Consider the following 27,530-nt stretch of genomic DNA (forward strand, 5'->3'; position numbering starts at 1 on the left):
CAACCAATATTATACAGTTTTATTGCATAGAGTGAAAATTAAGGTAAATGAATGCCCAATGTTTGTATTGAATAAAATGTACCTCTTTTTTCCTTTTGTACTTGCAGCTTCAACTAGCTAGAGTACCTATAAATGTTATAAAGTATATTTATTTTCTTTGTGATTGTTTTTAGGTGGGAAAAGCCAAAGGCATCCTCAAGAACTTCCTCATTGAGCCATTTGTCCCACATAAACAGGTAAGCATCGCTCTCACTCCAGTAAAGTAACTTCAGTAAATGTAAAAATCAATAATACAATAATTGAGCAAGTATGTTTGAATAAATTTCTGGGTGTGATTGTTGACAGCAGAATCTGCTGGAAGCCACACATCAACTATATTAAAACAAAAATCGCTAAAAGTATTGGAATTTTAAGCAAAACAAGAAGTATACTGGATCAAAGAACTCTGCTCACCCTGTATAATACAATGATTCTTCCATATCTGACTTATTGTTGTGAGATTTGGGGAAACACGTATAAGAGTACTTTACTACCTTTATTCATCTTACAAAAAAAGGCACTAAGAATAGTGCACAAGGTTGGCTATAGAGAGCATACAAACTCTTTATTTCATAAAAGCCACATTTTGAAACTTGAGGATTTAGTCAAATTTAGGACAGCACAAGTCATTTTTAAAGCAAGACAAAAAGCGCTCCCAGAAAATGTTCAAATAAGGTTCAAAGATAGAGATGGTGCATATTATTTAAGAGGTAAATGGAAATTTAAATACCCAAAAGTAGATTCAACAAAAAAAGAGTATGTGTATAACAGTCTGTGGTGTAAAATTATGGAATAAACTGGATGAAAAGCTAAAAGAATGTGCGACTATTAAGCACTTTAAATGTATGTACAAAAACCTACTTGTTCAAGAATACACTAAGAATTGAAAGTGTCAGGGCTGCAGTTGTTATCGCCTCTTGTCTGCTTTTCCATGTGACCGTCCTTGTTACCTTCCACTCTCCTACCTAAATAAATATATCAAATACATACAGCAAAATACTAGGGCAAGCAAGAGGTAACCGGTACTCGAGTGGGACCACCCTGGTACCGGGTCGCCAAAATCTTGCTCTTTTAATGCACAGACCAGGACACCCAAAGGCTCCTCCAAATGTACAATGAAGAACAGGTTGAGCAGGAGGTGGGCTGGTGCTCGAAGGGCGCCCCCTTTTGGCAACAGCTTCCCAAATCTTGCTTCTTTTAACGCATAGACCAGGACACACTGAAATGTACTCACAGATGACAAATATTTAAAACACACAAGAAGGAAACCATATGTTTATATATGCACGTACTGTCCATGTACAGGTGTATATAAATATAGAAATGATGGTTCTATATGGGGCAGCATCAGACGGCAGCAACAACCTGTCACCATTCGATTCCATATTTAAGAATGTACTATAAGACAGTATTCCAAACCTGTTTCTGTACCAAAGACAATATAAACTTATTTCCTATGTTATTTCCTATTCTGTACCAAAGACAATGTAAACTTATTTCCTATGTTTGTACCTTAATTGTACCATAATGAGCTGGTCTCAGAGAACAAACCGGAATGTAAAAGAACGGCAGTTGTAAAGTTTGTAAATACGTTTAAAGGGGTAGGCATAAATAAGCATTGTTTGCTTCAGCCTACTCCCTTTTGGGCATTATTGTGTTTCTTTTCTTTTGTAAAAACTTGGAACTTGAAATTGCTCAAATAAACTAAACTAAACTAAACTAAAACTAAAGTATCAATCAGCCGTAGTTTGTATACTTTTATTGTATGAAGAGAAGTATTGAAAGGGATTGTACTGTGGAAAAGGCTTGCTACCCACTGAAAATGGTTCAGACCTGGACTCACGCCCCCTGAACCACCCTTTCACAGTGTGAGCCCGATGAATCTTGGCATTGTCATCTTAGAGTACACCGGTGCGATCATGGAAGAAGAAATCCATTGATTCAGGTCTTCAGCTGATCTCATTCTTTTGGCACTTAGTGTGGCTGAACCTAGACCTGACCAAGTGCTCTACAATATTACCTCACAGATGTATTAATGATGGGTCATTTAACTGTCGTCCTAATCAGGAGGAGGAGTTTTACGTGTGCATCTACGCCACCCGCGAAGGGGACTACGTGCTGTTCCATCACGAGGGAGGGGTGGACGTGGGGGACGTGGACGCCAAGGCCAAGAAGCTGCTGATTGGAGTCGACGAGAAAATCAGCGAAGAGTCCGTGAAAAAGGCCCTTCTGACGAATGCCGCCAATGACAAGAGAGAGTGAGTACAGACCTGAGCACACAGGAAAATGACTGGATTAAAATATAGACACACAATACAAGGCCATATAGAAGTAAGCTGCGCCTGAACTAAAACTAAACCATACATTTGTGAGGAAACCGGCAAAAAAGACAAAAACACAGGGTACTGTCAGTATCTTATGATATACAAACCACTGAAACTAACTTGAGACTAAACCAGGCTTAAACTAACACTTAAAAAGTATAATATTTAAAATCATTAAATATTGCAGTGAAGTATGAAGTATTGTGTACATTGTATGTATTAATGCAGGAGTTCCCAAAATGGGGTCCGGGGTCCCTTAGGGGGCCTCCGAGGCACTACAGGGGGTAGTGCCCCCCAAAGCTTGTCTACAAAACAAGTACATTGGAAAATATATATATATATTGAAAGGAAAAATAAAAGTCTTTGCTTCATTACAATTTTAAACCAGTATTGAACCTACAATCATTTCTAGATGTTGCTTTGTATGTAATTTTAGTAAGATCATAAAAAAATTCCTTTGAATAGAGTAAGTATATTATTATTGGGGGCCACCAAGAGATTTTCGGATCGGTAAGGGGCCGCGATGTTCCGGAATGGCTGTTTTAATGTATTAATCTAAATTCATGTTCAAGACTCAAGATTCAAGATTTTGTATTTGTCAAACCATGTGAATGGTTTGAAATTACGTTTCTCTCATCCTTGATTGTGGAGCGTGGGGAAGGGGAAGAGGGATGGGAGGGAGGGCAGGGAGTTCAGCTTCCCGATGGCCCTGTGTACGAAACTGTTCCTCAGTCGCCTGGAACTGACCCGTAGATTCCGCAGTCTCCTCCCTGAAGGCAAAACCTTGAAGAGACTGTGTTCATGTTCATTTGATATAAATGATGGCAAGGTGTCAAATAAGCTAATGCTATGCGTCTTAAGCTGTAACATACTTTATTCCCTTTACTCCAGAGGCTATATGAACATCCTGCGTTCATCCACTGCTACATATTTTATACATTTGATATATTACAAGGCAATGTAGACAAGACTTTATTTTGTGTGTAGTTCTGTGTACACAACTATTAACCATTAATCATGTTAACCTCAAAAACATTAAAATATGCCAGATGTCCATTACATAATTAAACCGGGCCGTTGTAAGAGAGCGCTATGATATTGCAGTAAAAGACTGGAGAATGGGGGTGTGTAGAGTATCCATTAGACAAATGACAAACTCAGCCGGTCTCCTCCTGCAAACCCCCCTTTTAGAAAACCAGATTCATCGATGCATTCAGGGCACGTCTGTTTATTTTGATGGCTATGAAACGGAGACTCGCCCTTTTGTAGCTCCTGCCATTCATCTCTGGTCCACTGACGGCGTTGCTTTACAGTGTGGCAGACTCACTGTGTTGGCTGACATTGAAGAAGCAGCAGTATTTTAGTCCGACGGCGATGATGTGATGCCAAAATGTTTGTTAACGCTCTCAGTCTTTTTTCTGTCTCAATTAGATCGAAATGAGTGACCCCCCTCTTAGTCAGTGAAAATAAGTGATGGGCAAGTTTATTAGCATTGTATTTGCAAAGTATGGATTTGGGATTAGATTAAATAAATTATGTGACGTATCGCTGTGACAAATATAAAAATAAATGAATATCATGGAACCAAGATTAGAGATTAGAAATGTTTTGACTAAACCAGGGCCAAACCAGGCTGGACTAAAGCTTTACTCTTGGTCTAAAACCAAAATTAAGAGTTATACCAGTATTAAGTAGTTCAGTATTTCAATACTGCTAAAGCGAAGCTAAACCAGGTCTAAACCAGGAACTAGCTAAAGACCAAGACTGGACTAAGCCAGGACAGCATTGGAACTAATTTATGGGCCATATTTTTTCTTCTATTGCCAATAACTTCTTTCAGGGAATGCATGAGTGAAACAAATACTGAAGATCACAAAATGATGTAGGTTCCATTAAAATTAACTTCTTAACTGAGATATTTTTCTTCAGTTTTGCTTGATCCAAATCTAAAAGCTACTTAATAAAAAAGTGTCAAAATAGCATAAAAAACGAGACGAAAACAAGGATGAAAATGCAACAAAAGAGCGACATAAACATGACAAAAAGGTGATAAAAAGTGATGAAAATGTGACAAAAAGCAAAAGAGGGTCAAAGGTTTGACAAAATTTTGATAGAAAAGCAACAAAAGAGGGACAAAAAGGCGACAAAAATGCAACAAAAAACTGATTAAAAATGTGATAAAAAAAACAAAAAAAACAAAAGAGCGACAAAAAAGTGACAAAAAGCGATGAAAATGCGTCAAAAACCCAACAAAAAAGGGATAGAAAGAAAATGTCAAAAAAGTAATGGCAACTATTCAAGGAAAGAGATCCATTTTCCGTTTTTTCGGCTTTCAAATGATGCGTTACACTGGCCTATAGGCTTTGAGCTTATGGATTTGGGTAAAGCGGAACTGGAGAAAACGCACTTGGTTAAGGCCGGGGTTAAGAGGTAAAAGAACGCTAAAATGCTAAATAAGGGCCAAAATAAAGCTTTAAAGGAGGTAAATTAGGAAAATTTAAGGTGTGTAGTTTTCAGGCAGATGAGGTGATTTTCTATTTTCTTTATTGCGTCACCTAATATTTAATAATTTGACAATCTCTTATGTAACCATGATTAAGGGATTCTTGTGTTTGTGAATCACTTCACTGCACATGTATTTATTCTTCTATCAAACGTAGACGTGCTGCTGAGTCACATAGGATTTGGGTAGTAGTCGTTTCTCTCGGGACAGGCCCAGCGTTGACATTAGCCCCCAGCTGCCGGATAAACTGACAGGGAGGACAGGCAGGAGAAAAAATACAGCCTCCCCTCCTTCCTCCAGATGAAGTATGAAGCGAATTACATTTTTCATTCCCCGTCTACCGTCTCCTCCGTCCAGCTCAAACCAACAGTATTTCAGTTTTATTACCGGCAGTTTGTCAGGGTTTAGATTGGGCATGAAACACAAACAGACAGTACAGCAGCCGCCTTCTGAAGCTACTGCTTTCCTAGTGGCTGTTTACGATGCAGTTTCTATGGCAAATGACACATGACGGCAAAATGAGGCGGTTTTGGGTCTAAAACTAAAGTAAATCATGAGAACAAGAGGACTAAACCAGGAATAAATCCACCAGCAGTAGTAGCATCATTCCATCTAGTGTCCAGTGATTAGATGATTGTTTTCAAATGTTTTACATCTTCAAGGACCTCCTGAATTAACCTCTTACCCCCTATAGAGTTCGGGAAATTCCACAGTTACCATGGAGATTCTTTGCAGTTGCTAGCATACATTTCCATTGACTAACATTAGCTAAAAACAGTTAAAAAAAAAGTGGAGAAAATAGCGGGGGAACAACTCTGTTAGCTGCTGAGTTACTGCTGGTAAATACATCTAACACATGGCAGAGTCCAGTGTTTTGATGTGAACAATAGCTCCCATTCCCAAACTTTACAGGCCAGTCTAACTCCTTATTTGAAAGCTCAGACCTGCAAAACTGATCTCAATGGATCTTTGTTCTTGCATTGTTTTGTCATCAGATTTTTGTCACTTTTTTATCACATTTTTGTCACTTTTTCATTGGATTTTTTCCACCTTTTTCCAGCGCATTTCTGTCACTTTTTTGTAGCGTTTTTATCCTTGTGTTCCTTTTGTTTTGTTGCAATTGTGATGCTTTTTTCAAGAAGCTTCTAGATTTTTTTTTCTGCAATAATGCATCATAAAAAAATAGCTTTTTTTCAAACTAATTCCTACTCATTCTCATTTGTCAAGTGAAGTGTTTATGTCAGGAGTTCATTCATGTTGGGGCCTTAAAAGCATTTATTTGGATTCTAATCTTTATTGTCATTGAACAAAATACAATGAAACTCTTACAGAGCTCTCATAAGTGTTGATGGATTCCTTAAAATTAATACTCATTATTTTCCCCTATTCACACAATTTCATACCATCTGACATCAAATCAAAATTTCTTGGAAAATCATGATGTTGTTCAACTGTTTTACTGCATAAATTTGTCAAAGATACCAAACTTATGATCCAAAACATATTCAGCAACAGTTCTGGCTGAAATTATGCACATTTTTTGTGTTTGTAGCATTCAATATATAGTATGTTTTCATAAAAATTGCATTAAAAAGCATTGACTTGCCACTACCTCTAAACCCTGTAATAAGAGTTAGTACATTTATATTTATCTCCTTTTCTTTACAGTGTCCTGGCCAGTTTCATTGTTGGACTCTTCAATTTGTACGAGGATCTGTTCTTCACTTACCTCGAGATCAATCCACTGGGTACGGCTGCACTAACTCTCTGGGATTAACAAATGATATGAGGTTGTTAATTAATCACACATTACATAATATGTTTTCCAAATCATGGTTCACACGTTAATTTAGGTCCATTTTTAACACTAGCGGAGAAGTTGACTGAATAATTTATCCTCTTGCTGTTTGATGTGTGTGTATAATTGTATAATTGGGCTGCAGTTCAAGCCTCTGGCAGCTGTTGTGACCGGGACAGATGAGACCGGTTTCTTTCATCTCAAACCAAACACTTCCCCATGCACAGCAACACATCCTGCAACATCAGCACATTTGCTTTGGGGCAGTTGTTTGTATTATTTTATTCCAATGAAACAAAATGTATATTGGAATACACACGGAGAAAGCTAAACTAGGACCAAAATGGATTTATATTCATTTTATTCACCTTTTTGTAATTTTATGTAGACTGCTTCTACTACTGATATATATATTTTATTTGTTTGGCGCCTTTCTAAGCACTCAAGGTCGCCTTACTTCAAGGAAACATATTAAAAGTACAATACACGAACATTTGAGACGACCTTTGAGACCCTGTCACTTTAGGTGTTCCTCAGGGTTCTGTCCCTGGCCCCCTGTTTTTCAAAATCTACAATCTCCCGCTTGGTTTCATTTTCAGAAAACGCCACATTCACTTCCACTGCTACGCGGATGACACCCTGCTCTACATCTCCAGCAAACCCAACTCCACACTCGCACCCACCTCCCTAGCTGACTGCCTTCATGAAATAAAATCCTGGATTACCTCAAACTTCCTCAAATTAAACAATAGAACTGAACTTCTGCTCATTGGCACCTACTGTTCTGTAAAACACTTTAACACATTAACTTTGTTTACAAATTCAAAAAACCTGCCTTGCCTTAAAGGGATATTTCAGGATTTTTGACATAGGGCCTCATTTCCTAGTTATCCAGAGTGTTGCTGGAGAATTTTTTTTTGTAATTCATGCAGTTCTTATATTTGAGCAGCATCAGCTTCGTGGTTGTATTAGCTACGCAGCGGTGGAGTGATCTGCTAGAAAATAGTCCCTCAAAATGCAATCATTCATGTGATGCAAGGTCAGTTGTATTCCAAAAATTATTCTATCGACACAGACATTTATATAGTTAGTCTGGCGTTATAAGTGATTTGCCCCAGGTGCACTGTGGAGTGGGTCAGACCGTTTTTAATGCAGGCTAGCTGATACCATAGAAATGCGCTAGCCTAGCACAATCCTAGGGCCATGTAGCTCTTCAAATATAAGAGCTGCATGAATTACAAAAAAAAATATCTCCAGAAATCAGCAACACTCTGGATAACTAGGAAATGAGGCCCTATGTCAAAAATCCTGAAATATTCCTTTAAGTGATCACAAAAAAAGTTTTTGATACTCTTTCATTACAAAAAACTGTTACATTATCTTTGTTTTATATACATGACACAGTATGCCGGCGCTTGTCAGTAAAACAAATGATCAATGTATCTTTGGTGATATAGTGTGGTGTATATGATGAAAATTTGACATGTTTCCTACTTCTTTCTACTTCTCTCTTAGTGGTCACAAAAGATGGGGTCTTTGTGTTGGACATGGCAGCTAAGATCGATGCTACAGCAGACTACATCTGTAAGGCCAAATGGGGCGACGTGGAGTTTCCTCCTCCGTTCGGCAGAGAGGCTTATCCAGAGGTAAGACATCAGTGTGTCTAGAGGGCTTCTATAGGGCAAAAGAGTGTGGTTATAAAGTATGCGAGTAGCCATGATTAGAAAGGATAAAGCAAAGCAAAGAATGTGTTTATAGTAGTATGGGATAAAGTTGTAACACTATATGGGTTGTTGACTTTTATGGAAAAGTGATTAAATGACCTGACTTTCAATTTTGTTTGAATCCTATAACCTCTAAATCAATACAATAGTCAGGATATTTTGTGGTTTACAAGCTTGGTGTTTAGTAATACTATGTCTGAGTTTGTGTGAGTGTATATTTTATTATAATGTGATCCCTTTTTAACAAATTCAAAACCTGGTTAGCTGACTTTGCTTCATATTAACTATTAGATCAATACCAGGGAAGTAACAAACGTATGAATACCTTTTAGCTTGGCCCACCATTAAGGAAACACCCTGTCATACTCTTGCGTTTTCAATTACACTAAAAGCTCCCATGGCCGTCTGTGAGTGCCGTCAATCTCTTAAGGAGACGGCCGATAAGTGATGGGCTAAAATATCCTCTCCAGATGTTTTTCCTGGCTGCGGTTGATAGTTTTAGGTGCACATCGAGACGGGGCGGCGTGCTCCAGACTGGCTCCTCTAATTGGGCAGAGAGCAGAGCGGCGATGGGGGACAGCAGGTGACTTTGATTGGAGTGTTTTTTTTCTTTACACGGAAACAGCAGCTGGGGCTCTGGCTGTCACAAACAACACTGACATGCCTCTCAGGGATCACACTGACTGAATATTCAAACAGGCTGCCAGGGTGTAAACAAACAATAAATGTATTTGCAATCGAGTTACAAATACAAAATGAAATGCCACAAACAGACAGCTCTACCAGATTATCCTAAACTGGAATCAAAAAGCAGTAATGTTTACATCTGATTCAAAATACATTATCACCCAACTATTATAAAATCAGAAAGCAGAATGACACTTTGGGTTGCCAGATCCTACAATAGGATATATCATAGAGCGACTCTCTTCCACAAAGCAAGCGCCTGTCCCGGTGCTTAGGTCATTATTAGTGCTAGTGCAGGCCTCCTATAGTTAAGGCTCAGAGACTGAATTCTGGTTTAAAGCTGGAGATTCTTGGCTTTCAAATGAGAAAATGGTAGAGGGAAAATGTCTGGCAAGTGTCCTCTTGTTCAAGCACAAAGTTCTGGTGGAAAGAGAGCTCAGGTTTTTGTTTGACAAAACCCACTGAACAAAGTTGTTTTAGTTATGTGACTCACCAAGTGACATAAAATTCTGGTGCAAATGCTTGGAACTCGCTTCTTTTTAATATTAGAAACAATAAAATAACTATTTCAAGCGGAAAATAAAAGGCTCAGTTTATGTGAGTAAGTATCTGCTCCCTATAATTGTATAATTTATTTATGTATTGATGATTTCTTTTTTAATTGTTTTGCAAATTGTAATTTTGTTTTTGTAAATTGTAATGCTAGATTACTTCAGGACCACAGTAAGACTAGCAACCATTTTGTGGGAGCTAATGGGGATCCTAATAAAGATAACGCCAACATTAAACACAAGTTCAGTTGTAGTTGTAGCGCCTTTTTAAAACAACTACCGTATTTTCTGGACTATAAGTCGCTACGGAGTATAAGTCGCACCAGCCACCTTGGTGCACTGTTGACAAGCCTCTCCCGGCAGCACATTTTTCAAGCACCCATTTGCGAACTCGTTCCTCTCGCTGTTGTCATCTAGCTTTTAGCCCACGATTAGCATTTTTAAGTTTTCTTCATTGCAGTAAGGGTAACCTCTTTTCGGGCATTTGTGTTCAGTCTTAGCAGATACTGGTACACAAGCCTGTAATAGTGCTCTCTAGGAGCTGTCAGTGTGAAAATAACGAACATGTGAAATTATGTGTTTTGATATATAAGTTGCACCACAAGCCAATCTATGAAAAAAAGGCTATCAGGTATCAGGCTGTTGAAAAAAAACGTCTGCTATGCCAATATCAGCCATGTGTGTTGGGTCTTGTTATTTGTGTCTCCACTCATAATTCATCTGTAAACTCTGTGTCCCATGTAGGAGGCTTACATCGCTGACCTGGATGCAAAGAGCGGGGCCAGTCTCAAACTCACCTTACTCAACCCCAAAGGGCGCATCTGGACCATGGTGGCCGGAGGAGGAGCTTCAGTGGTCTACAGGTACACAGCCGACAACTAAAAACTAAAATCTGTCTATTTAGTAACAAACCCATGAGCCTTTAATGTTTACTGAGTACCACTGTTGGAAAACACTGATTCAGACTATTAAGTGGCTATTATTTCTGTTCGCAGTGACACTATCTGTGACCTGGGAGGAGTGGACGAACTTGCCAACTATGGAGAGTATTCAGGGGCCCCCAGTGAGCAGCAGACCTACGACTACGCCAAAACTATCCTCTCCCTCATGACCAGAGAGAAGCACAAAGACGGTAGGGAGTTCAATCTACAACTCGGAAGCTTCTGCATGACTAACCCCATTGAATATATTACGGGTCACGTCACGGAGTCTGCGGTCTGTCCCAGTGGCTTTGGGACTCAAATCCCTTCCCAGTCACTCAACATAAAGACATACATTGACTTTTTGTTTGGTAGATGTAGTCACACAATCACCTGAACAATAGCACTGTAAATAACCCTCTATTTGCTTATTTTTTCTAGGTAAAGTCCTGATCATTGGAGGTAGCATTGCCAACTTTACAAATGTCGCTGCAACATTTAAGGTACTGAATCAAAGTACAGAAAAATACACAAAGTAGTGTATCTAAATTACTCTGTCGTCAACCTAAACTATGTGATTTTGCATTAGGGGATTGTGCGAGCGATAAAGGACTATCAACAGCCACTAATGGAGCATGAAGTTCAGATCTTTGTGCGACGTGGAGGCCCCAACTACCAGGAGGGTCTGCGGGTGATGGGGGAAGTCGGTATGACAGTCTAAGCATTATATTTGGCCAATACACAATACTCGATTACTGTCTTGAAATATCCAGTATCTTTACCAGTGCAAAAACGAGAAACTGCTGAAATGACTGAGCAGTTTAAGAAATGGCACGTCTGTAATGCGAGCAAGTGCCCTGTGTCTAATTGTTTCTGGTCTGGCCTTTGTTCTTGTTCAGGAAAGACCACAGGGATCCCCATTCATGTGTTTGGCACAGAGACGCACATGACGGCCATCGTTGGCATGGCACTGGGGCACCGATCCATCCCCAACTTGCCCCCGGTCGCCGCCCACACTGCCAACTTCCTGCTCAACACCAGCGGCGCCGCATCGGTACACATACGAACCAGAATCAGACAAGCTTTGTGTAGCTAGATGAAGTTGACTGAAGTTGTTGTTGGTTGTAAGCAGGACTGGATGGTAAAAAGGCACAGAAAAGTATTGCTAATCCAAGTATTTTACTTCAAGTGGTCATAAAATGCATTGTATTATAAAGACTATTTATCCACCAAGACATTTAACTCTTACCCTCCGCCTGAACAGAGCGCACTTTCTCCAGTTTGGCTTTATCTAAATCTACAAGAAAAAAGAAAAAAAGCATGAAACTAGTAATGAAAATGAGGATGAAATGCAACAAAAAGTGACAATGAAGTGATGAAAATTTGACAAAGAAAGCCTCAAAAAGTAACCTGACAAAAACACAACAAAAAAGTGACACAAACATGTGATGAAAACGCAACAAAAAGTAACGAAAGAGCGTCAAAAAAAGTGCTGGAAAAGCAACAAAAAATCAACAAAAAACAAAAAGACGTTCACATGACAAAAACGCTACAAAAACGTGACAAAAATGTGACAAAGTTAAGATCACTTTTGTAAGTCTTCGCTTTCAAATGAGGCATTACATTGTTGCTCTCCAGTCGAGAAGCTTTTAGATTTGGGTAAAGCCGAACTTACTCTTGCTTTCCCACACTTTCACTGGGAGTGCTTTAAATATTTTCCTTCTTCTGACACTGCTGCAAACACTACTATTATGTCTTCAACATCTACTGAACACAAACACAATCGCCTATGTAGAAAAAAGAGCTATCCATTTCTAGTAGTGTAAAACCCAGTGACTTCTATGAATAAGTGCATCGCAGGGCATTGTAAGCTGCTGATGCACTTTGCCCAAAGGCATCCATTACGCTTGTGTAACAGAAAGCCAATTGCGAAGTGGATATGTGACATACTTTACCTCTTTACCAGCATACAGTATAAGTGAATAGATGCATAACAGTAAAAGTAATAATGTACCACAGCACAAAAATGCAAAGCAATGTTGAATGAAACAGGAACCGGAATAGAAATGTATTACATCTCTATAGAACTTGAGCTGTTACTTTGAGCGAAGCATGGTGGTAATTAGTATTAAAAAATGAATGACTATTTTCTTTTTCTCACTGCCAGACACCAGCATCAAGTAGAACCTCGTCTTTTTCTGACAATCGTGCCAAAGGGGTCGAAGGATCTGCAGCTAAAAAGCCTGTAGCAGGTCCTCTAGGTAAGAAACAGTCATTTTTATTTTCCTGTAAAACGAGCTCTCTCCAACCCCACAAGCAACTGATAGATCCAGTATCACAGCGCCCCCTCTGGACAATAATGTGTCCTTGCAATTTATGAAATCCAGAGCATGCTTGGTTTTCACTGTATAAATTGAAGCACAAACCAAATGAACGGTTCACAGTTTTGGAGCTGTCCTATATGAAGTGATTTGTTGGCCATTGCGTAACCCTAACACTAACATTATCACTCTTTTTTTTGCAGCTAAAGCGACGACCCTCTTCACCAAACACACAAAGTCCCTAGTGTGGGGCATGCAGACCAGGGCAGTGCAGGGCATGATGGACTTCGACTATGTCTGCTCCAGGACCGAGCCCTCAGTGGCAGCGATGGTCTATCCTTTCACGTAGGTTTTATCAGCTTGTTGTGTTAATGTTTTGCCCGATAAGTGTAAGAACATATTAAGACCATCATTCTAATTACTACAAACAATTCGGCTTTACCACTGTTTCTTTCTTGGACCAGCCTTCGAGCAATCACAGTGTTGATCAATATTTTCAGATCTACTTTGACCAGGGTGATATCGCCAAAAATGTATATCTCAATATTTTGGGGACTTTCTCAATGATGAAGTGGTATTTTTGTAAACCATCACAAATATGCAATTTTCCCCCAATTATCCTCCCTTTTTTCTGCATTAGAGATAAGCTCAATGTTGCAAATTTGCATATCTTCCATACAGCGATTTTGATATAATCTTGTAGACGATATGATTCCCACCTATACTGTACATACATATTAAAATCATATATTATTATTAACTACGGATTAATTTTTTAGTGGAGACCATAAGCAGAAGTTCTACTGGGGCCATAAAGAGATCCTGATCCCAGTCTACAAAAACATGAGTGATGCCATGAAGAAGCACCCCGACGTGGATGTGCTGATCAGCTTTGCCTCACTGCGCTCAGCCTTTGATAGCACCATGGAGACAATGCAGTACCCACAGGTAAATGTTTTTTCGGCTCAACCAGAGCAGGCAAGAGACAAGGATGTAATCAGAAGGTCAAATCTCTTCCAAATCTAATACTTTGCTCTCTTTGTATGCATAGATTCACACCATTGCCATTATTGCGGAGGGTATCCCAGAAGCCCACACAAGAAAGATCATCAAAGCTGCAGACGAGAAGGGCGTTACGATCATTGGACCAGCCACTGTAAGTCAAAGGTGTTGTGTTATTCCCTTTATCTATCATCCATTTGGGCTTTATTTCCAGGTTGGAGGTATTAAGCCGGGCTGTTTTAAGATCGGAAACACGGGAGGAATGCTGGACAACATCCTAGCGTCTAAACTGTACCGCCCCGGCAGCGTGGCCTATGTGTCCCGTTCCGGAGGGATGTCCAACGAGCTCAACAACATCATCTCCCGCACGACTGACGGGGTGTATGAAGGAGTAGCCATCGGGGGAGACAGGTATGCTCTGTTTATGCAGTAGTGTTTATATTTTAGTGAAACATGTAATTCATAGTAAGTTAGAGATGTGGAAGTAAATTCTCTCCCATTCTGAAATGTTCTGGTCTGTTTAAATGATGATGTAGACCATCAAATAGTACCGATTTCAAGGGATAAAATATCTAAAAGTGTCTACTTGACTGTATTACATAATCAAATGAAAAGCCTTGGATCAAAACACACAAACATCCAACAGGCATGTAGGCGTGCTGCGTTGGATCTACAACTGATGAGCTAAAAGTGAAAAAGAGAAATTCACACAGACAGGTAGCCCATAGGAGAAATATTTATTGCGCAACACCCACCAAGTGTGCGCTCCTGGCGGTGAGGATCTTGTTTTGCTATCGGCTCAAATGGAAAGACTTTGGAGAAGTAACTTTGAGTCCATCTTGCAAATTGTCTCAGTAACTCATTGTAACCCACGCCCCTTGAGGCCATAAACACCACAGCAGGTGTCGTAGCACGTTGCGGTTTTCTACTCTTTAATTGTCCGTGAGAGTAAATACTACGCTGACAGAAAAGACAAAAGGAGAGAGGGATATTGTACATCTAGTTACACAATGGAGATAATTGTCACTCAAACTTGACTGTAAATACTGTTTAAGTGGCGCTAGCCCGCTGTTAGCTTTGCACGTTAGCCTGTTAGCTTCTTCTTCGTGATTCTATTAGTATAGAATTGGTGACTCCAACCCGGAGGCAGGGAAGTTGTAATTGTGGTTTTCTGGCCAGAGACACCAGGGGGAGATGAAAGACCCCACAATCATCCCATTAACACTTTTATTATCCCCAGAGGGACTACGAAAAGCATTTATTAACCTAAACAATTTACTTACTGTAGTTCTTCTTGGTTGCGGTAATCAAATTATGGTAAATTATTTTCTTGTAGAAGGGGAAACTGTATTTGGCACCATAGATCTACCCAGTAAATACAACATTTGTGAAAGAAAAACAGACATAATACATTTTCCTCCAGCACGAACGAGAAGGCTTGAGGCTAAATTAGCACAGCGTTGGCTTGGCGGTCCGCCCTGTTCATGTCTCACTACAAACTCTAGCTGAGATGAGCTGCTAATTGACTCCAGTGAACAATCCGGATGTGCGGTTACTAAGGCAACAGCTGAGAGATTTGACTTTCACAGAGTAATTGTGGTAGTGCAGCTTCGATATGCAGGACACACATGCATAGTAAGTAACATTTTTCTCCCTAGATACCCAGGTTCAGTGTTTACTGACCATGTGCTGCGGTACCAAGACACTCCCGGAGTCAAAATGATCGTGGTACTGGGAGAGGTGAGTTACACACAAAGTCAGAACAGCTTTACCTTTCCTTACAGCTTTGTAGTGTCTCATTTTGTTGCAATTATCACTTCAATTGTTGTTGTTTTTTTTTTCAGATTGGAGGAACAGAGGAGTACAAGATTTGCCAGGCAATCAACGACGGCCGTATCACAAAGCCAGTGGTGTGTTGGTGCATTGGAACCTGCGCCACAATGTTCGCCTCTGAGGTAAAACGCGCAGAGCAATGTGTTGTTAAATATGCTTTTTGGAGTGTTAACTATCAATATCAAGACTTTCTCACCTACTCACCTACTAGCTTAACACAACTACACCCTCTTCAACCAGCAACTCAATGCTGCAATTTACCTTGCAGTTTAAAATAAAACTATGAGCAATACTTTAGTTTTCTTTCGATGTGTCTATGCCAGAATGCTTAAACAATGTTCTTTTTCTTTTAGGTGCAGTTTGGCCATGCAGGAGCCTGTGCAAACCAGGCCTCTGAAACGGCAGTGGCAAAGAACAAGGCTCTGAAGGACGCTGGAGCTTTTGTGCCAAAGAGCTTTGATGAACTGGGAGAGGTAATCAAGTAAGTCAGGCTTGTATTAATGATAAATTATATAGAAAGTAATATTGAGAAAATGACATTACAATGAGTAGATATCTGTAATTATTTTTTACATTTCTTCCTGTACAGAAATGTATACGACGACCTGGTTGCCAAAGGAGTAATAGTACCCGCTGAAGAAGTGCCTCCTCCCACTGTGCCGATGGATTACTCGTGGGCGAGAGTGAGTATTTCAAAACTGTGGTAGAATTGTTAGCTCTCATGACACACCGCAAGAGAGAAGAAGATCCAAGTTTGTTTGTTGGACGGTTTTGCCTGGTGTTGTGAGTCCAGTTTCCCCCATTAAAACACGCAATAATAGAATGATTCTCTGGCTTGAACCTGCTCGACCAATTCCTGGATACAGATCTGGATATGCTTCTTGACAGATGACACTGGCATTGTGGGATGGAACACAATATCTATGAAGACCAATAAAAAGCCACATTTGTAGTGTATGTCTGACTTGGAAAAATGATTTACTTGAGAGTTTTGCCTCGTTCTGCTGTAGGAGCTGGGTCTGATTCGTAAGCCTGCGTCCTTCATGACCAGTATCTGTGATGAGAGAGGCCAGGAGCTGATCTACGCTGGGATGCCCATCACTGAGGTCTTCAAATCTGAAATAGGACTCGGAGGAACGCTGGGTCTGCTGTGGTTCCAGAGGAGGTCAGTCTATTGCTGTGTATTCAAGACCAGAACAAGTAAGGATTTTTGACATAAGGCCTCATTTCCTAGTTATCCAGAGTGTTGTTGATTTCTGGAGATATATATACTTTTTTAATTCATGCAGTCCTTATATTTGAAGACTTTAGTGGTGCTAGGTTAGTGCTAGGCTAACGCATGTCTATGGTAATCAACAGCACTCTGGATAACTAGGAAATGAGGCCCTATGTCAAAAATCCTGAAATATCCCTTTAACCATTCCCAAAGCTAGACATATAAAATGGTTGTGATTGTGTAGCCTTTAATTAATATACTATCTTGATTGGACCGACTAACAAGAAATTTCCTATTAAGTTCTTGGTCTACAAAACTGTGTTCTTGCCTGTAAAACATGTTTCCTACACTCTTAAATTTGTCTTAGGTTACCCCGTTATGCCTGCCAGTTCATCGAGATGTGCCTGATGGTGACTGCAGACCACGGACCCGCTGTTTCTGGCGCTCACAACACGATTGTCTGCGCTCGAGCGGGAAAAGACCTCATCTCCAGCCTCACCTCCGGGCTCCTCACCATCGTAAGACGCCACTCTTTATAATTGCATTCAATCAACTCGCGTGAAAAATTCTAAGAGCTACCAGATTTTACTCAACTTTCACCGTTTTATGATATAAAACCAGATTTCAAATGTTTTTCACCACTAGTTACATTTTACAGTGAGGGCTCTGTGGTTGTTTGCATGCTTATTTTGGAGATCTGTCCTGCTTCTTGTGTACATTTTCCCCTTCAAACTCGTGCCTGATTAATGCCTGAATTGACGTAATTCTTGTTTTCAGGGCGATCGGTTTGGTGGCGCGCTGGATGCTGCTGCTAAACAGTTCAGCAAGGCCTTTGACAGCGGCATGTTACCAATGGAGTTTGTGAACAAGATGAAGAAGGACGGAAAGCTAATCATGGGCATTGGTCACAGAGTAAAGTCAGTAAGTATGGAATAATCTTTCAGACATTGAAACTGAGAGAGGTCCGATTGAGAGGTGATTTTTTTGGTGGCCCTCCCTTCAATTGACACACATTGCCAGAGATGGTACGTTTTACTCTACAAGTTTCATAATTCTACACAATTATAACCTCAAAAACCAACATTTTATAGTGGGTACTAGCTGGTTTTAAAGGAAAAGGCCACCGTTTTTCTTTTTTTGTTCTTACCTGAGCTTAAACGAGTTGATACACACCTGTCTGGTCTGTCTGCGTGCCCGTGGAAGAGCTTGGTCGCTTCCAACTTCACCCCCGTTTGGAGCCATAGGAATATACTGGGAGAGGCCAAATGCTAGCAACATCTTTGGACGTTTTGCATGACTGAGACAGACCAGAGACCAGACAGGTACGCATCAACTCATCTAAGCTCAGGTAAGAACATATCTTGGTATGTAAAAACAGTGGCTTGTTTCTTTAAGGTTCCAAGCCTGAATAAAGGTGTGGAACTCTGCTAAACGCACTCAGTTGACATTTTCACTGCATTGACCGCTGGGCTGCCATACACTTGTATATCCGGCCCTCAATGAAAAGGGTTGGATGCCCCTGGTATAGATGGAGAGTTGTGGAGAAAGAGAAGATGAGTTTTTAAGTGCACTGGCAGTCAGAGAAGTGAGGCTGAAATTGCTGTGATGTAATGGTGTAGAGTAAACCCACCCAGACCTCATATCACTAACAGCATTAGGAAAAGCATTTACAAATGGTGATTTTGTGTTGTGAAACTCCATCCATCCATCCATCCATTTTCTTCCGCTTTATCCGGGGCCGGGTCGCGGGGGCAGCAGTCTCAGCAGAGATGCCCAAACTTCCCGATCCACACACACCTCCTCCAGCTGTTCTGGGGGGACCCCGAGGCGACACCAGGCCAGCTCGGAGACATAGTCCCACCACCGTGTCCTGGGTCTTCCACGAGGCCTTGTCCCACTAGGACATGCCTGGAACACCTCCCGCGGGAGGCGACCAGGAGGCATCCGGAACAGATGCCCGAGCCACCTCAGCTGGCTCCTTTCGACGTGAAGGAGCAGCGACTCTACTCCGAGCTCCTCCCGGGTAGCTGAGCTCCTCACCCGATCTCGGAGGGTGCGCCCAGCCACCCTGCGAAGGAAACTCATTTCGGCCGCTTGTATTCGCGATCTTGTCCTTTCGGTCATTACCCAAATCTCATGACCATAGGTGAGGGTGGGAACGTAGATCGATCGGTAAATCGAGAGCTTTGCCCTCCGACTCAGCTCCCTCTTCACCACGACAGACTGATACAGCGACCGCATCACTGCTGACGCCGCACCGATCCGTCTGTCGATCTCACGCTCCATCCGTCCCTCACTCGTGAACAAGATCCCGAGATACTTGAACTCCTCCACTTGAGGCTTGTTGTGAAACTGATTTTTAAAATTACATATTCATATTGACAGATAAACAATCCTGATATGAGAGTCCAAATCTTGAAGGATTTTGTGAAGCAGCACTTCCCATCCACGCAGCTCCTGGACTACGCTCTGGATGTGGAGAAAATCACTACGTCCAAGGCAAGAGATATTTATTACCTAATCCTCTTACACGGCTGCTACTGATTGATTGAACGATTTCAAAAGAGAAAATGCATAAATATTAAAATTGCTGTCTGTGCATTTTTGTATCAGAAACCCAACCTCATCCTGAATGTAGACGGCTTCATTGGAGTAGCTTTCGTGGACTTGCTCCGCACGTGTGGAGGATTTACAAGGTTGGTCTCAGTAGCACTTTTACGTTATGTGTCAAACTTTGTACAGAAGTCGTGATTATTTTTTCTCTTTTATTCTCACAACAGGGATGAAGCGGATGAGTTTGTGGAAATCGGCGCACTCAATGGGATTTTTGTCCTGGGACGCAGCATGGGATTCATTGGTAGGATCTAAAGCTGTTGCCACAAAGAAGGAGAAATCTTGTTTGCTCTGATTCTCACGTTATTTAGACAAATCTGAATTTTTTGGGCAAAAGTGGGATGCTTTTGACCAAACTAGGCTTTAGCTTTCGTCATATAATCTGTCAGATCTCAATTGACTGTGCATAACCTCAAATCATAACAACGTTGCCCAAGATGTGACTTCCTGTTTCGATCCAGCGCTCCAAAATAAAAGCACCATCTTACTCATTAGTTCAGCAGTTCATTAGTTCAACTTTCTCTCTGCCTAACTATTAACAGACAAAACACCTAAAATGTGTGTATTTAATTATATTCTTGTAATGTTGCAAGTACCTGCTGAACTAATCAATAATGGATCGAAACAGGAAGTCACTTCTTGGGCGGTATTGTTTTGATTTGAAGTTATGCACAGTCAATTGTACTACTATACACTCATAATACAAAAAGCCAAAGACATGAAATAGTAAATATATTTAAAAAACCTTTTCTTGAGCATCTATTCCATTTAACTACATCTACTTTTTTCATCCTCCTTTCAGGCCATTACTTGGACCAAAAGAGACTGAGGCAGGGCCTGTATCGACACCCGTGGGACGACATCTCGTATGTGCTGCCCGAACACATGTCCATGTAATCAGCTGAATCTCCGAAGACTGATTGTACTGTGAAAAAACCCGAAGAATCAATGGAGGGGAAAGCAAAATCTATATGTTACTATATTATTGTGTAAATACTGAAAGAGAGGCTTTAGGACATAGATGTTTATTTTGGCTAAGTATCAGTGACTATAAAAATGCACATTTTTACTCATATCTTCTTTGATCAGAGGCATTCATTATGTAGTGGTACCATTTTTTTGTTTTTTTTGTTTTTTGTTTTAGAAAAAGAGGTAGCTAAAGCCATTCCACCTACTGATGAAACGTGTTCTGTGTCTGTCTCAGCATTATTGTCTCAGCATGTTCCCTACTGTTGACCTGAAACTGTGCAATTGACCTTGTGCCATTGAAGAAATATTATACGCTTTCGGTAAATATCTCAATAAAAATAATACTGTGTTTATTCATGTGTAGAATAGCTAGTTGTACTATTATCTGATGGAACTAAAATTGTAAAAAATAGTATCAACATTATTGTGGCTAATGGTACTTTTTCTTTTTTATACACCCTTCATGTAGCCCAAGTGTGCTTAAACATGAACATTTTTGTGTTTTAAAATGGCCAAATGCTGTTATTGTTTACTTTGACCCAAATGAATTGTAAATGTGAGACATTTTTCAACAGTGCAACTTAATTTAACTTGAATTAATACTGCTACTATGTTTGTTTTTAACTGTTTAAATGTCAACTCAGTGTGCCTCGATACTAATAAATAAGGGAAATTATATGTCATCATGTGGAGTTGTATGAAATAAATAAAATGATGTGCATAAATGATGTACAGAGCTCTTGGACTTTTTAGTTCCAAATTGAGTTTACAGAATGGAGATTATACTCTAAAGTGTTATGGTGTTTTGCATTGACTGATAAACCAATGGAGATTTCAAATTAAAATGCAAAATTATAGCTCACAAAAGCATTGACTAGTTATGTTGGCATCTCTGGAATTGCCCATATATGGTCATGTTTGAAAACAGTTAAGGGGAAAACAATTTAGAGAAAAATCAAAGTTTTCTCTAATTATTCAAAAACTACTTTAACAAATGCTGAATTATGAATATAGTTTTCTACTAAATAAAGATACAAAGACATGGAGAGGAACAAAGTGGTTCAACAGCCCATAAATACATAAATAACGGAGAATGGTAACTTGATGCTTCATGTTAGCATCGTGCTAATGCTAACTCTAGCTACAACTGCCGTTTTTTCGCTTCTGCTGTGAATAAACATCCACATGGGCCCGATTTAGACTTGACTTTATTTGTATGTAAAAAATAAGTTAGATTTGTCTAAAAAGAGTGAAAAATTATGTTTCCCTCTGTTTTCCCCTCAGGAGGCTGTCTGTGTCAACAATGTTTACTGCCATGGTAATGCATGTTGGGAAATTTACATTTAAATGTGTTGAACCTAAAGCTTCACCAGCAAATCTTGAGTTTTTGATCTGTTTTACTTGAATAGACTGGTAAGTTGTCAGTTTGCTGCTGTTATGGGACAAATAGGCCAATGTTTGCATTAATTATTAGAAATATTTACATAATTCATCACAGAAATTAATGAGATAGGCCTACAACATTTATTGTAGATGCTGTTTTTTTTTCAGATGTTGACAGGCCTCATTTGGAAGTGAGCAATGTTTAATTTGGGATCAGTCAAGGTAATCCTTGCCAATATCCCTTATTTTTTCCCCAAGTAAACAAGTAAGCCTAAATGTGTGTTAAACCTTGTCCTTAATTAACCTTTAAATAAGTTAACAACCAGTAATTAGTGCAAATTAGTCCAGATCGTAATTAGTTGATGACGTTTTGTCTATAAGGATACTTCATTAAATACACAACTGCAGCAGTTTTGCTGGAGTCAAATCAAGAGTGCCAAAATAATATGTCTATGCAAAAAATGAAAAATATGCTAAAATGAGCCAGGACTTCCGTATTTGCGTCAATCTTCTCTACTTCCGTGTTTGCGTTGTCTTCAGCCCCGCCTCCCGCAGATCAGGGGAACGAGCTTCAGCCGTGCACTCTGGGGCTTCATGTATGTGTGGCTGCGTATGTCGTTTCCTCTCCTTCACTAGTTTACTCCATTTGCCTCCTCTGCTCTCCAGCTCCAGCCCCGACGGCAGTGCAATGGCGACAGCGGCCCCCAACCCGGAGGACGCGGCCCGGAGCAGCTCCAGCCTCGGCGGCGGCACACCCAGCGCCCTGGCCGCGGATGGAGAGGCGGAAGAGGCCGAGGACTTCAGCTCGACCTCGCACTGCTCGGAGCTGTCCCGAAGGCAGAATGAGCAGCGTAAACAGGGGTTGTTTTGCGACGTGACGTTGGCCTTCTCCAGCGGATTGGCCTCGGGGATGGTGCACAGCTGCGAGTTCTCCGCGCATCGGTCTGTATTGGCGGCGTCCACGGATTATTTCACCCCGCTGCTCGGAGGACAGTTCTCAGAGTCCATTTCCGGACGGGTCGAGATGAAGGAATGGAGCTCGGAGCAGGGGCCTGATGCAGACACCGTAGAGAGCGTCATCCAGTACATGTACACGGGGGAGATACGCGTGAGCACCTGCAACGTGCACGAAGTACTCGAGCTGGCAGACAGGTGACATGTGTCTTCTTTTCTGCTGCATGCAACTGTTTACACTCGCAACGTCAGCAAAACACCTGTTCTGCAGGGTCAAGAAAGGATGAGTTAAGATGTAAACAACAACACAAACACATGTTGAAATTGTAGTGTTTACTTTCATACGCTGAGCCGCATGTGGCGCAATTGGACTTTTGAACAGAGGCTGAAAGAGCAGTAATGGGTTCAACAGCCTAACTTAAAGCATCTGTGATTGAGGTGTACAAACTCCATCAAAGATCTACACCAAACATGTCTCTCAAAATACATTTTGAATAACACAAAGCTTAGGCTCTGTGATGCCTTTGTAGTCTACTGTGTGATTGTCCTTATATTACAATAAGGGAGAGCATGCTATTCTTCCTTTGTAGCCTTGAAGCTATTGTTTACTGACTGTGTCATGTGCTACTGTTTTGTGACTGGATGGACCTATTATTGTACTGTATCTTTACTCCCACTACAGGAGCAGTGTAAAGTGCCAATAGGAATGAATGAAAAACTGTCAAATGACTAAATGCAGCGGCGTTACTAAAGAACTAGCACAGTCTGATTGCATTAAAAGTAAAATGATAATAGATGAGTGTATCCTTTAACCTCAAACATATCTTTAATGTTGGGAGGCTAATCTCTCCACACACTTGGTTTGTAACTTTACGGGACACCAGCTGTTAATCTCCAGAGTTGCTACTTTGCTTTGACTACATGTAGCCAAATATGAGATTAGGTCCTCTACAAATGGTATATTTGTATAACCCACTGGACTGCAGAAATTATATTGACCGTTTCACTGAGGTTGAGCAGAACAGCTTTGGGAGCACTGGGATCTTCACTTGTTTTGACTTTTCCAACCGTTCAGTTGTAATATAATACAATAAACCTGGAACTTTCTGCATTGTTGCTTTTAAAATCGAAATTCACTTTTTAAAATCCTGTAGAGTATCTTCCCTATGCAGGAACTGGATTTGCCGGTCACAAACACTTTCATTAATTGAGAAAATATCCTATTATTTTCTTGAATGACCGTGTGTTTTCTCTTTGTGATAGGTTCCTCCTGGTGCAGCTGAAGGATTTTTGCGGCGAATTCCTAAAAAAGAAACTCAGTCTGACAAACTGTGTGGCCGTGCACAGCCTGGCGCACATGTACACCTTGGACCAACTGGCTTTGCGCGCAGCCGACATGATCCGACGCAACTTTCATAAGGTCATACAAGACGACGAGTTCTACACACTTCCCTTCCACCTGGTCCGGGACTGGCTTTCCGATGCGGAGATAACGGTTGATTCGGAGGAGGTTTTGTTCGAAGCCGTGGTGAAGTGGGTGCAGAAAAACGCAGACGAGAGGACCCGGTACTTCGAAGAACTTTTCCGGCTTTTGAGGCTGCCGCAGATAAAGCCCACTTATTTGACGAGAGTGGTCAAAAACGAGCAGCTTGTAGCGTCCAACGAGGCGTGCTTACGGCTGGTGTCTGAAGCGGTGGAGGGCCACGCCATCCGCTTTGAGAATCTTAAATCTGCAGACATGGAGTTTTGGTCGTCTCAGATGGCGTCTTTCCAGCCACGCTTCGGCCAGAACATGGACGTCATAATGGTGGTGGGCGGGGTCTCAGAAGGCGGGGACTATTTGAGCGAATGCGTCGGGTATTTCATATATGAAGACCGGTGGGTCAACTTGCCGCACATACACAACCATTTGGACGGGCACGCCATTGCCGCGACCGAATCGCACGTCTACGTCGCAGGGTCGATGGAGCCCGGGTTTGCCAAGACTGTCGAAAGGTACAACCCCAACCGCAACACATGGGAGCAGGTTAGCAATCTGACCACCCGCAAGCACTCGTTTGGCCTCACGTGCATCAAAGATATCCTGTACAGCATCGGCGGGCACGGGAACTTCAGTCCGGGCTTTAAAGACGTCAGCGTCTACGAACCAGAGCAAGACAAGTGGCACAATCTTGAATCCGCGCCTAAAATTCTGCGCGATGTGAAGGCCATAAGCGTTGAGGACCGGTTCGTTTACGTGACGGCGCGAACCCCCGTCGACACAGACAACGACGACGGGCTAAAGACTGTGACGACCCGATACGACACCGACAGCCGTCAGTGGCAAGATGTGGACTCCTTGCCCCTCATCGACAACTACTGCGTGTTCCAGATGGCCGTGGCGTCTACCAACTTCTACCACACCGCTTCCTGCTGCCCCAAGAGCTACACCGTGCGGGACGAAGTGGCGAGACAGAAAATCAGCGTCCGCATTTCGGATGACATCCTCGAAAGCTTGCCGCCGGAGGTCACCAGCATCGAAGGAGCCGCGATCTGCCACTTTGACGAAGACGTCTTTATCATCGGCGGCTGGAAGAACAGCGACGACGTTGACAAGCAGTACCGCAAAGAGGCGTACCGTTACTGCGCGGAGAGGAAGCGCTGGATGCTTTTGCCCCCCATGCCACAGCCCCGGTGCAGAGCGACGGCGTGCCACGTGCGCATACCCTACCGCTTTCTCTACGGCTGCCAGCGCTACCCCATGCCGCAAAACCTGGCGCGGCAACGGGACCGAATGCAACAGATGCAGCAGCTTCACAGGCGCACGCTCACCCTCCGCCGCCAGCTGCAGTCACAGATTGAGTGTTAAAGGAGTCCAAGTACCATTCGTATTTCATTGCAGCTAATAAAGACCCTCATTTTTTCATATTAAGCAGGTTTAATGCTGCCGTCATTCCAGTTTTAACGTGGCATTTTTTAGATGGTTTGCAGTTCGAAAAGCCATGGGTTGCAATCTTTACTGGCTGGTTGAGGGAGATGGTGAATGTAAGTAAACATGTGAATAATAACTGTACACAGTAGTAATCAGCCCACAGTAACATTACCTGTGTTGGTTAAAATGTTCCAATTTTTTTCTTTTTTTTTTGTACATAAATGATAAAAAGCTATATGTATACATTTATAAAACATATTTCATTCCAGTATTTTATGCCCGTTTTGGGAAAGACTAGTGCAGTGATTCTCAATTTTACAGAGTTTATCACCAATCGTACAGGCAAAATGTGTCTTGCACAACAATTCATCGCTAATAGCGGGAATCCATTCACCAATCACGAATCAAATCTCTAACCCGGAACATCGCTACATCAGCTCCTGCCACAACCAAAACATAATAAACCAATATTTAGTGGTAGCTTACCGCATCTGGGTAAATCTGGACCAAACTAGGACTGAGTGGCTATTTTAACGTTCAAGTTAAGTCCCATTTAGTTCAGAACTACATCAGTAAAACCCTGAAATACCAGTAAATCAGGATTTTTAGCTTAAAAATCCTCTTATTTATCTCCAGTGGCCCCTGTTCTACAATTTGAGAAACACTGGTCTAGTAGTGCCTTTAACCTGCATTTCCTACTTAAAGAAAAAGCTTAATGCTTCAAGTGTCATTCCACAGTAACACTGTGACAATCTTTAGTCATGTCTGGAGTAGCTCTAACTGTACGTAACACTTTGCAGTCTTACTTAAATACAAATAGTCTTAAAAATACTTGTACATTTTCTGTTATTTGTTGTTTTTGTGTATTGTTTAATCCTTAAAAGCTTCAAATAAGACTGGGGTTTGCAATTTGCAGATGGGCACTCAACGTAATTTAATGATTCCCTTAACATCTAGAGACTTTTGGCCATTGCATTATGCACCAATCATAGATAATGGCTGTTTTTTTCCCTTTTCATTTGCACTTTGGCAGACTGTATTGTGTAGCTAAGAAAGATGCTGATGACACCTGTGCATGAGAGTCTGCAGACACTACAGTGGGGGATGGTGGCTTCTTCTTGAACTGCACTTTTTGACAGCAGATAGTTTGTAAAGTCTTAGAGGAAAAAAAGCATATTCGAATTTATGTTGCCACTGCACTTTTGCTTAATCTAATTATTGCATATCAGACTAAGTGATTGTATTTGGGAAATTATTTTGTCCAGTGTCAAAAATTTGCTTTTTTTTTTTTTCTTTAAGTGAGCTTGTTTTCTTGCTTTGTATTTTTATAGGGCTGGGTACCGTAACATTTATTTTTTGATAGTGGTACTTTGTTTACGATACCTCCACTAAAATATTTGCTATCCTTAAACAGAAAACGGAACAATATTGTCAATTTATTCCAAAAAAAATATTTCTTTTAAGTTTAATTTATTTGAGAAGAACCAAGTAAATTCCTTTTTAATGTTGTCCCTGGCCCCGACAGGCATCAAATCTCTAAAGACATATATTTTTTTCTGTACTTGCTGAAGATACTTTTAATTTTGAGATACCAGTTGTACCTAAACTTTTTTTTTTCCCCCGATAATATTTTTTTAACAGTACCCAGCCCTAGTATTTTGTTTCCTCGGTGGTGGAGTCTATACTAGTGACTGTCTTCAGACTTGCCCTCCAAAGATATCGTCAACATGACCTGAAAAGAAGCAGAGGAACTAACAGGGATAAATAAAAGTGCAGCATCTT

The 27,530-nt window shown here is 41.0% G+C and overlaps 2 protein-coding genes across 2 annotated transcripts in view; both read left to right on the forward strand.

Moving 5' to 3' along the window:
* The window catches only part of aclya (ATP citrate lyase a), a 31,767-nt gene extending 11,099 nt beyond the window's left edge, over positions 1-20,668 (forward strand). The window contains exons 4-28 of the mRNA XM_079564376.1: positions 174-236; positions 2,107-2,297; positions 6,535-6,614; positions 8,180-8,310; positions 10,371-10,489; positions 10,622-10,758; positions 10,988-11,049; positions 11,136-11,253; positions 11,446-11,600; positions 12,714-12,807; positions 13,071-13,212; positions 13,647-13,815; positions 13,919-14,023; positions 14,084-14,280; positions 15,528-15,609; positions 15,714-15,824; positions 16,056-16,183; positions 16,292-16,385; positions 16,713-16,867; positions 17,286-17,436; positions 17,696-17,839; positions 19,304-19,417; positions 19,532-19,614; positions 19,699-19,775; positions 20,334-20,668. Coding sequence (XP_079420502.1) covers positions 174-236; positions 2,107-2,297; positions 6,535-6,614; positions 8,180-8,310; positions 10,371-10,489; positions 10,622-10,758; positions 10,988-11,049; positions 11,136-11,253; positions 11,446-11,600; positions 12,714-12,807; positions 13,071-13,212; positions 13,647-13,815; positions 13,919-14,023; positions 14,084-14,280; positions 15,528-15,609; positions 15,714-15,824; positions 16,056-16,183; positions 16,292-16,385; positions 16,713-16,867; positions 17,286-17,436; positions 17,696-17,839; positions 19,304-19,417; positions 19,532-19,614; positions 19,699-19,775; positions 20,334-20,428 — 2,997 coding nt within the window. The 3' untranslated portion in view covers positions 20,429-20,668. The remainder of the gene's footprint in view (positions 1-173; positions 237-2,106; positions 2,298-6,534; positions 6,615-8,179; positions 8,311-10,370; positions 10,490-10,621; positions 10,759-10,987; positions 11,050-11,135; positions 11,254-11,445; positions 11,601-12,713; positions 12,808-13,070; positions 13,213-13,646; positions 13,816-13,918; positions 14,024-14,083; positions 14,281-15,527; positions 15,610-15,713; positions 15,825-16,055; positions 16,184-16,291; positions 16,386-16,712; positions 16,868-17,285; positions 17,437-17,695; positions 17,840-19,303; positions 19,418-19,531; positions 19,615-19,698; positions 19,776-20,333) is intronic.
* A 1,678-nt stretch (positions 20,669-22,346) lies between these two features.
* On the forward strand, positions 22,347-27,084 carry LOC306969507 (kelch-like protein 11). Its single transcript, XM_079565143.1, has 2 exons — positions 22,347-23,035; positions 24,101-27,084. Exons 1-2 carry the CDS (start codon positions 22,362-22,364, stop codon positions 25,683-25,685), a joined length of 2,259 nt encoding a protein of 752 aa, XP_079421269.1. The 5' UTR covers positions 22,347-22,361; the 3' UTR covers positions 25,686-27,084.
* Positions 27,085-27,530: the final 446 nt, after the last annotated feature.

This window comes from Gobius niger (genome assembly GCF_951799975.1).
Source record: "Gobius niger genome assembly, chromosome: 10".
NCBI classification, from domain to species: Eukaryota; Metazoa; Chordata; class Actinopteri; order Gobiiformes; family Gobiidae; genus Gobius; species Gobius niger.

Coding starts and splice junctions, on each gene's coding strand:
- LOC306969507 (XM_079565143.1), top strand. CDS start 22,362: ATGAGCCAGGACTTCCGTATTTGCGTCAATCTTCTCTACTTCCGTGTT. Junction 23,036..24,100: donor GTACTCGAGCTGGCAGACAG/GTGACATGTGTC, acceptor TCTTTGTGATAG/GTTCCTCCTGGTGCAGCTGA.